The following is a 12,724-nucleotide window of genomic DNA, read 5'->3' on the forward strand; positions in this document are numbered from 1 at the left end:
TCCTCTTTTTCTGGTGGTTTCCCTCACATGTTGCGTTAGGAAAAACTCTTGCACAAGATCCAGGAGCTTTTGATCCCAACAGCTTTCTTGGCTAATTATATCTAGAGTATTCCAATTTATATTTGTATTAAAATCCCCAGGTAGTATAATTCTTTCCGATTTCTCTTCCATTTTATGTAGTAATGATCTTAAACTCTGAATTGTACTCTCTGCCAGGTCCTCATATTCATCTCTTTCCCATGTTTTTGATCTGGGTGACATGTACAAATTGGCTACAATTACTTTACCTTCGGATGTGTTGATCTCTACTGTGTGTGTGTGTGTGTGTGTGTGTGTGTGTGTGTGTGTGTGTGTGTGTGTGTGTGTGTGTGTGTGTGAGGTCGGTCTACCACGCACCACACAGTCAGTTTGAATCCGATGGTCGAACCATGCGTGACTTGCGAATCGTTATTTCTGGCTTATTTTTCTGCCTTCCAGTGATTGCTTGCCTTGTCTGACAACATGGGGCCTAAGCGTAGTGCTAGTGATGCATGTGGTAACACACCAAAATGGACTCGTAAAGTGATGTCACCGACAGAGAAAGTTAAAGTGTTGGACAAACTTAGGGAAGGAATGTCGGTGACAATTCGCCGTCAGGACGATTCCCTGTCATTTATCTACATACCAGTTTATTTAGCAAGTACAGTACACTAGTTTTTTACTTATATGAGTTATAAAATCCCCCTGAAAATTAGTTATTAATGTATTAATTAATCAATAATAAGTATATTTATAGAATGACGGGGAATCGTCCATGTTTTGACGGTGAATTGTCTCGGAACTGTACGTTTGAGGTGAGTCAACTGTTCATACAATAAAGAAGGCAGAACATAGCATACGGGAGGCAGTGAGGGCTACTGCACTAGACTGTGCTAAAGTGTCTCCACCTACGCCTGCAAACTGTCTCGGAACTGTATGTTTGGGGTGAATGAGTCAACTGTTCGTACAATAAAGAAGGCAGAATGTAGTATATGGGAGGCAGTGAGGGCTAGTGCACCAAACTGCTGAAGTGTCCCCACCTACGCCTGTGCTTGTCAGCTTTCAATGTTAAATTTCTTATTTGTTGTTTTTCATACTTTATGCTAGTTTAAAAGGTGTATGTAGTGCATAAACAGTATTATTCAGATGTAATATACTTAATACACATGCGTAATTATGTGCACACATGGGCAGAACGTATACGCGAATTTACCACATATGCGAAGGGTCTGGGAACGAAACCTTCGTGTGAATTAAGGGCTTACTGTATATATATGTATATATATATCGTTTCGTTTCGTTCTTGAAGGCTCCAACATGCTTGCATGTGTTCAGCCTTGGTCACCTAATGGCAGCTCTCCATGCTGCACGATCCATGGCAGCCTCCCTGTTCAGTCCCTTAACCCTGAGGTCACACTTAATGACCTCATCCCACGTCTTTCTCGGTCTACCCCTCGCAACCCCACCCCCAATATTAACAATTCTCACCTTCTGCACCCAATTATCATCCCCCATCCTCTCCACATGCCCAAACCATCTCAATCTACCTCTCCTCATCACAACACTGACACACTCCAGTCCCATCCTACCTCTCAACTCCTCCACTGTAAACCCAGCCCCTCCGGGTCTTGCATGCAGGAATGCACTGCACATCCACCTAATTACTGTCACTTCTGTATGTTTGAGCCTGTGAATATCTTCTTCCTTTACTGCCCAGGTCTCACTACTATACAGGATTACACTTCTAACACACGAGGCATACAAAGACCCTTTCCACGTAGAAAGAGTCCTCTCAATGTCAGGAGAGGCAACAGCTCCCTGAACTTCTTCCAACCACTTCTCACCCTATCCACAGAGCTAGGTCCAGCCCCAACTCCAGCACATAACATGTCTCCCAAATAACAAAACTCTTCCACACACTCAGGAGACTCACCAGCCAGTTCAATCCTTTCACACCTGACAATCTCCACCTGCTCTCCCTCACACGCCTCACACATAAAATCAGCATTATCTCGCAGTCTACCTCTGATATCACTACATCTCGTATGCACCCATTTATCACAAACACTGCACAAAATGGAATTACTTACCACGCCCTTGTGGCAAACTGCGCATGGCCACTCTCCCTCTTCTTTGACTGTACCACCACCAACCCTAGATATCATCACTTTTGTTTTATCTGCATTTACCCTTTAAGCCCTTGTGCCCCATACCATCTCTCCACTTCCTAAATCTTTCCTCTGCCTCCCTTTCATTTTCTGCAATCAACACCAAATCATCAGCATACAACATCTCCCATCTGGCATCTTAAGACTTGACTGACAATAATGAATACTGCTCTCTCTGCTGGAGCTTCAGGCTTCTTATGGAATCCAGCACCATGATTCTGCTATTAAATGGTACAAACTTTTTTTTTTTTTTTAATTCTGTCCACACCAACTTAAAGTTTATCACTTGTGACTAAAGAGCTGTTACTGATTGACGATTGTTTAAGTTTCAATCACTTTGGAAACAAAGTGAATTAACTTTTTTTTTCTATACCAGTTCAAAATAAAGGAATTAAGCTGCATTTAAACACAAATCTGATGCTAATGCACTGAAATCAAACATCATTTTGACCATTAAAAGAAGCGATGTTGGAGACAATGATGTCTGCAAAGATTTTTTTTTCTGTCACCCACCATTCACTCACTCGATGTACTGCTGTTCTCGGGTGTCTGCCCTTTCCTGTCTTCCTTCTTTCCTTCCTCCCTCCTCTAGCTTTATTTCCTTCATTCTTTCCTCTTGCTTCTGCCTACGGGTGACTTTACACTCCCTCTTCTGTCTTTCTTTCATTCTTTCCTCTTCCTTCTGCCTATGAGTGACTCTTCACTGAGTGACAAGCCATATGGTTTCCAGTACACCAGGAAACCATTTACTACAGTGGGTGGTAACCATATAACCAAATTTTGGCACCTGGTGGTTCAGTGGGCAATTAAGGTGCTCCAAACAGATTGAGCCTGTGCAGATTTATATCCAAGGAGTGGTTGGGGTTTACTGCTCACATAATGCCACTCAGGGATGAGTGAGGCTAGTCACTCTCATCTTAAATGTCAGGACCAACTTGCCTAACCTCAGGCTTCCACGCTCCTCATGCGGCAACATAGGATTGGATGATGGAGGAATGGATGGATATCATGATAATTACTATGACAAGAAAATTTTATGCATCGTTTCAAAGGAAGAAAACTTACCCTTTCCAACAAAATCAGAATGAACAGTCTACACAACTTCAGTATATGACTGATTACTTTGTGATCATTTACAAATGATCATTAAGATGTTATAATCCTTCTAAACTTAGTGATTGCCCAATTGCTTTAACATCCTGTATTTCTGAAGTCTTTGAACCTATTCTTAAAAAAAAAATTAAAAACACCTTTTCTATCACAATAATTGCCAGTATGGGTTCTGCCAAGGATGCTCCACTGGCGACCTTCTCGTCTTCTTTCCAGACTCCTGGCCATCATCCTTTCGGGATTTAGGGGAAAGTTTTGCCACTGAACTTAACTTGACATCTCAAAGACTTTCGATTAAGTCTGGCATAAATCTTTAATTTCCAAACTGCCCTCTTACGGTTTCTATCTTTCAGTCTGTGCCTTCATCTCTAGCTTCCAGTCTAGTCATTCTGTAACTGCTGTTGTAGATGGCCACTGTACTCCTAGAGCTATCAACAGCGGTGTTCCTCACAGTTTTGTCCTAGCACCAACTCTCCTCCTTCTATTCATCCACACAAAAATTATTTGGGATCTTTGGGTACGATGGTTGTGAAAATGAGCAACTTCCACAAACACATATGAGTCTATAAATGTGGTGTCTCAAAACATATACCACCCAGTAAGTGAATCTTGTTGCAATTTTTTGTTCTAATAATTACCAAAGATAAAATTTGCATTTATAAATACAAGATGCCCCATATACTGTATCACAATGCTTCATCCATGTTTCAGAATGGTATGTGCTGTAAGAGTGCTGATACTTTTTTGGGAGGGTGTACGTCTAACCCTATCCACCCACATGCTGATGACTCCACCTTTCACCTTTCCATTCACTTCTCGCAGCATCCATCCCTATGCTGTTTGCCCTTCTCCTGCTCACTGTCTGGCTCCCCTACCCACTCAGATCACACTTCTGTTACACCACTTTATCACACTCCCGCTGCTTCATCGGATCGCTCCCCTCATTGTTCATTACCTGCTCCTGAGTATCTAGGGACACCAGCTGTCCCCCAGCCACTGGGAGGACACACTGTGACAAATCAGACAGGCCAAAGAAGCACTTTTGGTGAGCTGGAAATTTGTTTTGGACTTTTTAGGGGGGTGACCCTTGACCAAAAACATATCCCTATTGAACCCATGTTATGAAGGCACTGGTATTATGACTGGTTGTCACTAGACGTAACCCAATTGTATAGTGAAGTTGGACTGTACAGTGCTCGTCAGAAGTATCAAGCGCCTATGGCAGGGTGCACAATACTTATGGCCAAAAAAGAATCACCCGTTTTTGGTACTAAAAATTGAGCCAGATGTTTGAGGCGCTAGCATGACGTCATGGGAGCCTGAGGCCTTACTGCGCGCTGGTTGGTTCCCGCCTCAGTTGCCTATGGGCTGCGTGAGAGAGACGAACTCCGCCGCGTCTCCCTCTCTTTTTGCGTCATTTTTTACCGAGTGTCCCGCAGTGTTTTGGCTTTCGCCACTTTGTTATGGCACCTACCCGTGAACTATCGAGTGAAATCATATCCCAGATCATTGCTCTACAGGAGGCAGGCCACCAGACAAAGGAAATTAGTGAATTGGTTGGTGTGGCTCGATCGACAGTGCGTAGGTGGTGTGCCCGTTTTCGATTGGAAAACAGTGGTAACGTCCCCACAATGAAACCGCAGTCTGGTAGGCCCAGGAAAACTTCCCCGAGGTCTGTTAATGTTTTAAAATGTGCAGTGGAGTCTAATCCTCGTGTGAGTGCAAGAAAAATAAAGGAGAGCAACCTGGAAGTGTTTGGTGAGGTGTCTGTGCGCACAGTGTCTCGAAGAGTCCATGAACTTGGTTACACAAGTCACAGACCTGTGAGAAAGCCTTTCTCACATGTAACCAGCGACTCTGTAGGCTTGCCTTTGCTAACAAATACCTTAACTGGGGTGAGGAGCAATGGTTGTCAGTGTTGTGGTCTGATGAGGCAACGTTTAGTGTTACCTGTAATCAAGCACGGGTGTACCGGTGCAAACGTAGTGACCCGCTTGACCCACGTTACGTGGAAAGCACAGTTAAACACCCTGATTCTCTAATGGTATGGGCTTGTTTCTCTGGTAAAGGTTTGGGGAAGCTTGTTGTGCTTCCCATGAACTGCAGAGTGAATCAGGACGTTTATCTTGAGCTTCTTTGTGATCATTTACCAGAGTCCTTCGAGCTCACAAGTGCACGAGTGTTTCAGCAGGACGGTGCACCTGCTCATAAGGCCAAATCGGTCACCAATTGGCTTCGTGACTGCGAGGTATCATCCATGAAAGACTGGCCATGCAATAGCCCAGACTGAAAACCTCTGGTTCCTCATAAGGAAGAATCTCCAAGGGAAGGACGTGAGCTCTCTGCCAAAGCTGGAAGCCGCCATTTGTGACTCCTGGGACAAAATACCCCTCCAGCACCTCAGGAACCTCACCCTTTCACTTCCAAGACGTCTCAGGTCCGTGAAGAAGTGTAAGAAGGATACCCTACGAAGCACTAAAGGTAAATAAAATGTATTATTTATATGTTTTTTCAATGTTGAAAGGTTTGTTTCGTAGGAGGGACTCAGGGCGCTTGATACTTCTGACAAGCACTATATGTCAATCAACAATCTTAATGGCAGTTTGAAGTACAGAAATGTTTAATTGCATTTTTCTCTAATTCTAAAATTTGGCATCGGACTCCCTTCTTGCTCTGAGTGTCTCACATCATTACATATTCAAACATGAATTACAGTACTTTATTTTCAAAGTGAAAGTGGGCTATGGGAGTAGTACTAGTGCAGCCAGTGATGATACATAAGTGTTGTTTTGTATGATCTGCAAAGTTCTGTAGTGGCTGTAAAATAGGATGGAATCCCATGCCTGGGAAGCGCAGGATATCGCTCATCTGATTTTGTGTTGTTGAGTAGGAAGTGTTTCTTTTTGTTGTCCATATTCTGTCTCTGCAAGGGCCCTAAGTGCATTCAGTCCATTACTGACCCTATGTAAGCCGATAAGATCACACCATTCTGAACATATACAAAGATTAAATGTGGGAATACAAGGAAACATGTAAGAAAAGAACAGCAGCATACTGTATGTAGAAAAAAAATACTGTACATTAATACAGTTTAGGGGTAAATGAAATTTGTATAATGAGAAAGTTTTTATATCTTTGCTCACCCTCACCTCTGGATACTTTTTATATATTTCTGATGATGTTTCATGGCTATGGTCCAGCTGACACTTGACAATCACCAGTCTGTTTCTGCGTCGATTAGCAGATGCAGTAATGAAAGCAGGACATCCAGTTTTGAATGATCTGCAAAACACAAGATTAATCATGACAATGTTCAGGAAAATAAAGGAGGAACTGTAGTCTTTCAAACACAGCAGTATCAACCGATATTTTGTACAGTTTCAGTGCCAAAACTTAAGTGTACTAGGTCTGTCCCAAAAGAAATCAAACATTTTAAATAGCACACCAACTAGTCACTGTCACACGATTGCGATGGGAGCGCTGTGTTGCGGAAACTTTGAGCTTTAGTCTAACACTAGCCATATCACACCATGTCACTTAGTCATTGAGGTACATGCACTTGAAAGAACTAGTGCACCTGATGAACTTTCTTCTAGCTCTTCTATCATCTGAAACTGATCTTTCAGGGTAATTTTTTTTTTTTTTTTTTTTTTTTTTTGGGGGGGGGGTCCTACAGGGGCCAAATCTGGAAAGCAGGGTGGCTGGGGAACGATAGGTTTAGTCACAGATATGAAGACATGCGTGAAGACATGTGAGGAGTAGACTGTAGCACCAGTCGAGCAGGGCAGTACTCCCGAGGTGGATGGAAAGCTGATGACAGGGAGTGCTGGAGCTCCCGTTTCATCAGCCCTCAGGACTAGTTCCTGACCATCCCCCTTTGCTGAACTTTTTCAGTGTCTCAGTTACACAGAGAGTAGGCCAGCATGCTCTCCAGTACAAATTTCTCTATCTATCTTCACCAAACTACATGCACAGTACACACTACACTTCCTATTCAAAATTCACCAAAATGGCGTCAATTCACCCAGCCTCGGAGTCCCCAGGGGGGGGGGACCATAAATGCCCCCGCCATCTGCCCCTCTCCCGGTGACGACTCGAGGTGCCTGGAACCACTGTCTGACTCTCTTCTTCTTCATTTCTGCAACATTCGTGGCCTTTCCTCAAACTTTCGCTCTGTTGAGCACCACCTCTCCTCCTCTAAACCTCACCTTCTTTTTCTAACGGAGACTCAGCTGTCTGAGGCAACTGACAGCAAACCCTTTTCTGTATCCTCCTACTTTCTCTATACTCATTTCAAAGCCAAAGGTGGCTGTTGTGTATACATACGCAACGACTTATCTTGCTCTCGTGTTCCTGAACTTGATTCTTCTGAATTCTCCACTCTCTGGCTTCGGCTTTCCTGTCATTCTCTGACTAAATATATCTGTGCTGTTTACTTATCCCCTAATTCTACTGACTATCAAAAATTCTTCGACTATCTTACTTCTACGATGGAACACATTCTGTCCATTTCTCCTTTCTCTGAAATCTCCATTCTTGGAGATTTCAATGTTCACCACCACCTTTGGCTCTCCTCTCCTTTCACGGATCCACCTGGTGAACAAGCCTACATCTTTTCTATCCTTAATGACCTAGAGCAGCTTGTACAGCACCCTACCCGTATCCCTGACCGCCTTGGAGAGAGCTCCAACATACTTGACCTCTTCCTCACAACTAATCCTTCTGCTTACTCTGTTAATCTTTTCTCTCCGTTGGGCTCCTCCGATCACAACCTTATTACCTTAACCTGTCCTATCGCGCCAGTACGGCCTGCGGACCCTCCAGGGAAACGTCGTCTCTGGCATTTTGGAGCCGCGGACTGGGAGGCCCTCAGGCAGTAATTCTTTGATTTTCCCTGGAATGATTATTGCTTCCATGGCCGTGAGCCATCTGAGTGTGCCTTGCGCATTACGGAGGTTATTCTCTCGGGCATGGAAGAATACATTCCTTTCTCATATCCTTTGACTAACGCAAGAAAGCCTTGGTTTAATCACGCTTGTTCTAATGCCGTCCGCAACAAGGAGAAGGCCTACAAAAGGTACCGGAGCCAACCCACCCCTGAATCACATAATCTTTACGTTTCTGCCCGGAATCGTGCTAAGTCTGTTCTTCGCTCTACTAAAAATAATTTCATCCATACTAAATGCTCTCTACTCTCCAACTCGAATTCTTCCCGCTCCTTCTGGCACCTTGCCAAAAATCTTTCTAACAACTTTACCTCATCATCCTTCCCTCCTCTTTTCTACTCTGATGGTTCTGTAGCTATTTCTTCTACTGATAAAGCAGATCTCTTCGCACAGACTTTCTCCTCCAATTCCACCTTAGACGATTCCGGTGCTGTTCCTCCATCACTTCCCCCCTCTGACTTCCTCATGGCTGACATTAAAATTTCTTCAGTTGATGTATTTTCTGCCATTACTGGCCTCAGTACTAACAAGGCATATGGGTCTGATGGGGTCCCTCCTGTTGTTCTCAAAAACTGTGCTTCTGTGCTTACACCCTGCCTAGGCAAACTATTTCGCCTTTGTCTGTCAACTTGTACCTTTCCTTCTTGCTGGAAGTTTGCTCTCATTCAGCCAGTCCCAAAGAAGGGTGACCACTCCCAACCCTCCAACTATCGTCCAATTGCTTTAACGTCCTGTATTTCAAAAGTTTTCGAGTCAATTCTTAATAGAAAAATTTTAAGGCATCTTTCCTATCACAACCTTCTTTCCGATCGTCAGTATGGGTTCCGTCAGGGACGCTCCACTGGCGATCTTCTCACCTACCTTTCAGACTCCTGGTCATCCTCCTTTCGGGACTTTGGCCAAAGCTTTGCCATTGCACTTGACATATCAAAGGCTTTCGATCGAGTCTGGCATATATCTTTAATTTCCAAACTGCCCTCCTACGGTTTCTATCCTTCTATCTGTGCCTTCATCGCTAGCTTCCTTTCTGGTCGTTCTATAGCTGCTGTCGTAGACGGCCATCGTTCTTCTCCTAGATCTATCAACAGTGGTGTTCCTCAGGGCTCTGCCCTATCACCAACTCTCTTCCTTTTATTCATCAATGATCTTCTAAGCTGTACATCTAACCCTATCCACTCAAACGCTGATGACTCCACTCTTCACCTTTCCATTCGGTTCCCGCAACGCCCATCTCAACAGTTACTTCAAGAAACAAGGGATGAGGCTATGGCACACCTAATGTCTGACTTGGCTCATATCTCTGACTGGGGTAAAAATAATATGGTTGTCTTTAATGCATCTAAGACTCAGTTCTTACACCTATCAACCCGACAAAATCTTCCACAGGTATACCCACTAATGTTTAATAATATTCAGATTAATCCTGCATCATCCTTGAACATGCTTGGGGTTTCATTTACTCGGGACTTATCTTGGAAAGATCATATTACATCTCTTGTAAAATCTGCTTCCAAGAGATTGGGTGTGCTAAGCCGACTCCGCTCTTTCTTTACCCCTGCACAATTGTTGACTCTATACAGGGGTTTTATCTGCCCCTGTGTGGAGTACAACTCTCATGTGTGGGGAGGCTCCCCACATACAGCTCTTCTCAATAGGGTGGAGTCAAAGGCTTTTCGTCTCATTAACTCTCCTCCTCTTACTGACTCCCTTCAACCTCTGTCTCTTCGCCGCACTGTTGCATCTTTATCTCTTTTCTATCGCTACTTTAATGGTCACTGCTCCTCTGAACTGTCTGCTTGCATTCCTCCACCTCTACGACGGGCGCGTAGCACCCGTCTGGCAGCAAACTCTCATCCCTTTTCTGTCCAACTCTCTAATGCAAGAGTTAACCGTTACTCCCAGTCTTTCATTTATGCAACAGGTCAGCTCTGGAACTGTCTCCCTCTGTCTGTATTTCCTTCTGCCTATGATCTCCAGTCTTTCAAACGTAGTGTGTCCAGGCATCTCAAAATGATCGGATCTTGAATTTGGCTCTCTATTGTATTTTGTTTTTCTCTTGGAGGGAACCGTTACTGCGGGCTCATGGCCTCTGGTTCCTTCTTCCTCGCATTTAAAAAAAAAAAAAAAAAAAAAAAAAAAAGGTACTGCGGGCTCATGGCCTTTGGTTCCTTCTTCCTCGCATAAAAAAAAAAGGTGCACTGTCATGGTGCAACATGCAGGTTTTGTTGCTCCATGCCTTGGGCCTCTTCCTTCATACTGCCTCCCTTAAACGCTTCAAGATACCCAAGTAAAACTCTTTATTGACTGCCTGACCACAAAGAACAAACTTGTGATGAACGATGCCTTTCCAATAAAAAATGAAAATAAACCTCACCTTCACATTTGAGCGAGTCCAATAGGCTTTTTTTTGGTTTCGGTGATGATGTTCCAACCCACTGTATTGACTGCCTTTTTATTTCAACATTGTAGCCATGCACTCTATTTCATCACCTGTTGTGACATTTTTCAGAAAGTTTTCATCAGCATTCAAAGAATCAAATAACTCCTGACGAACTGACACGGTTCTCTTTATGCTCATGTCAACAGATGCGGCACAAATTTTGCAGCAACATGATGCATCTTCAGTCTTTTGGTTAAAATCAAGAGGCACGAGCTTTTACAGATGCCTACTTCTGTGGAAACTTCATGGGCAGTCAGGCGACTATTTTCACAAATCACAGTAACTCACTTTCTCAATGTGATTGTTGTCTCTTGATGCGGAAGGCTGTCCAGACTTGAGATCATCTTTAATGCTTTCCAATATGAACTGCTGGAACCACTTATGACATTGTGTATGGCTCAAACAATCCTCTCCATAAGCCTGCTGCAACATGAAAAGCCTCAAAAAAAGTTTCCCCAATTTGAAACAGAATTGCATGTAAAAACGTTGCTCTTCAAGATCCTTCATTGTTCAACTTGCAACAAACGCCAAGATGAGCACAAGACACGTTCACTCAAGCACATGTACCTCAATGACTATGTGAAGTGGCGTGATGCAGCTAGTGTTAGACTAAAGCTCAAAATTGCTGCTACACAGCGCTTGTGCCGTGATCACACTGTGCTGGATAGCTGGTGTGCTATTTGAAAAGTTCAGTTTCCTTTTGGGCAGACCTCAGCAATCTTAATGTATTACACTGTACAATATTTATCAGTCATGGAGTACCATTTAAGTACACAGCTAGTTTACATATGATAAAGTAAAGCATTTGTAATTTCCTATCATTATCTCCATCTTTATCCTCTTCTCACTGCTATATGGGGAATGGGTTGATGTAAACACATGATAACGAAAAACACAAAATCAAGAATACTATTATCAAAATTTACAGCAAAGAAGACTTTAAAATTCTTGGCTATGCCTTACAGGCATTACAATTCTTCTGTATTTGTGTGTTCGGCAGAATTAAGTTACTTTTGCAACACCTATGGGACAGAATCAATCCACTGACTACCAAGAAAATGGACAGGGAGGATGCTTATGTCCAATGCCATGGGAGAATTTCTGAGAGACAAGCTCTATCTATATCTTTACCTATCTATAACCAGATGCCTTAATCATGTATGAGGCAGTCACAAACAAACTGCTTCCATTTTTCCCTGTCCTCTGCTGTTAGGATGCCCTCCCTCAATTCACACCCACCCTTTCTCGTATGTGGTATCTCTCCACCCCATCCCTCCATCTCATGTAAGTCTGCCCCCCTCACCTCACTCACATACACTCTTCTAGTCAGCCTATCATTCTCCAACCTCTTCACCTAGCCCATAGCCAGACTTCTCAAAGGAAAGAGGGGGTCTTTTCTGCTGAATCTGGAGTTACATAGCAGACAGCAGGCCAAAGGTCTGTTGCATGCTTATTATGGGGGTCTGAATGTATGCATAAGCAATGTTGAGAAGCAGCACAAAACTTCTGAACAAAGGAGTGACTCTTTTTGCACAGATATAAAAAACAGACCGTTGTCCAACCCTCTCGATGTTGCCCTGGCTACAGGCCGAATCATCTCAGATTATTCTCCCAACACTTATAATCACATCCACATCAATATCACAACACTCCATCACTTCCTCATTTGTCTGTCTGTCTCACCACGTAACTCCACAGGCTCCTTTGAAATTACTAATTTTTACTGCTCTCATTTTTTACTTGTGTTCTTCCAACAGGGTCCACGCTTCCATACGTTAGCATATGAATCATAATGCTGTCAAGCAGTGACCTTTTACTTCCCTAAACACTTCCAATTTCTTGTTACTGCTTCACTGTACCAGCAACCTTTCTTCTTCCTTACTGTACTCTTTCATGGACATCATCCTCTACACTTCAATCCCTCTCATTACACAATCTGAATATCTGAAAACTGTAACATTCTCCTTTTCTTGACCATCCACTCTCACTATGCATTCTGTTATTTCATTTCTCCAAGAGACCATGACTTTACTAAAACTACA

At 43.3% G+C, this 12,724-nt stretch overlaps 1 protein-coding gene across 1 annotated transcript in view; it reads right to left on the reverse strand.

Annotated features, from left to right (window-relative positions):
* Positions 1-4,191: 4,191 nt before the first annotated feature.
* The window catches only part of LOC145414009 (uncharacterized), a 110,953-nt gene continuing 102,420 nt past the window's right edge, over positions 4,192-12,724 (reverse strand). The window contains exons 2-3 of the mRNA XM_080283578.1: positions 6,440-6,578; positions 4,192-4,305 (exon numbers count right to left, since the gene is read on the reverse strand). Coding sequence (XP_080139704.1) covers positions 4,192-4,305; positions 6,440-6,578 — 253 coding nt within the window. The remainder of the gene's footprint in view (positions 4,306-6,439; positions 6,579-12,724) is intronic.

Source organism: Coenobita brevimanus, chromosome 98, assembly GCF_032717465.1.
Source record: "Coenobita brevimanus isolate Jiangsu-jjx chromosome 98, ASM3271746v2, whole genome shotgun sequence".
In the NCBI taxonomy this organism is placed as follows: domain Eukaryota; kingdom Metazoa; phylum Arthropoda; class Malacostraca; order Decapoda; family Coenobitidae; genus Coenobita; species Coenobita brevimanus.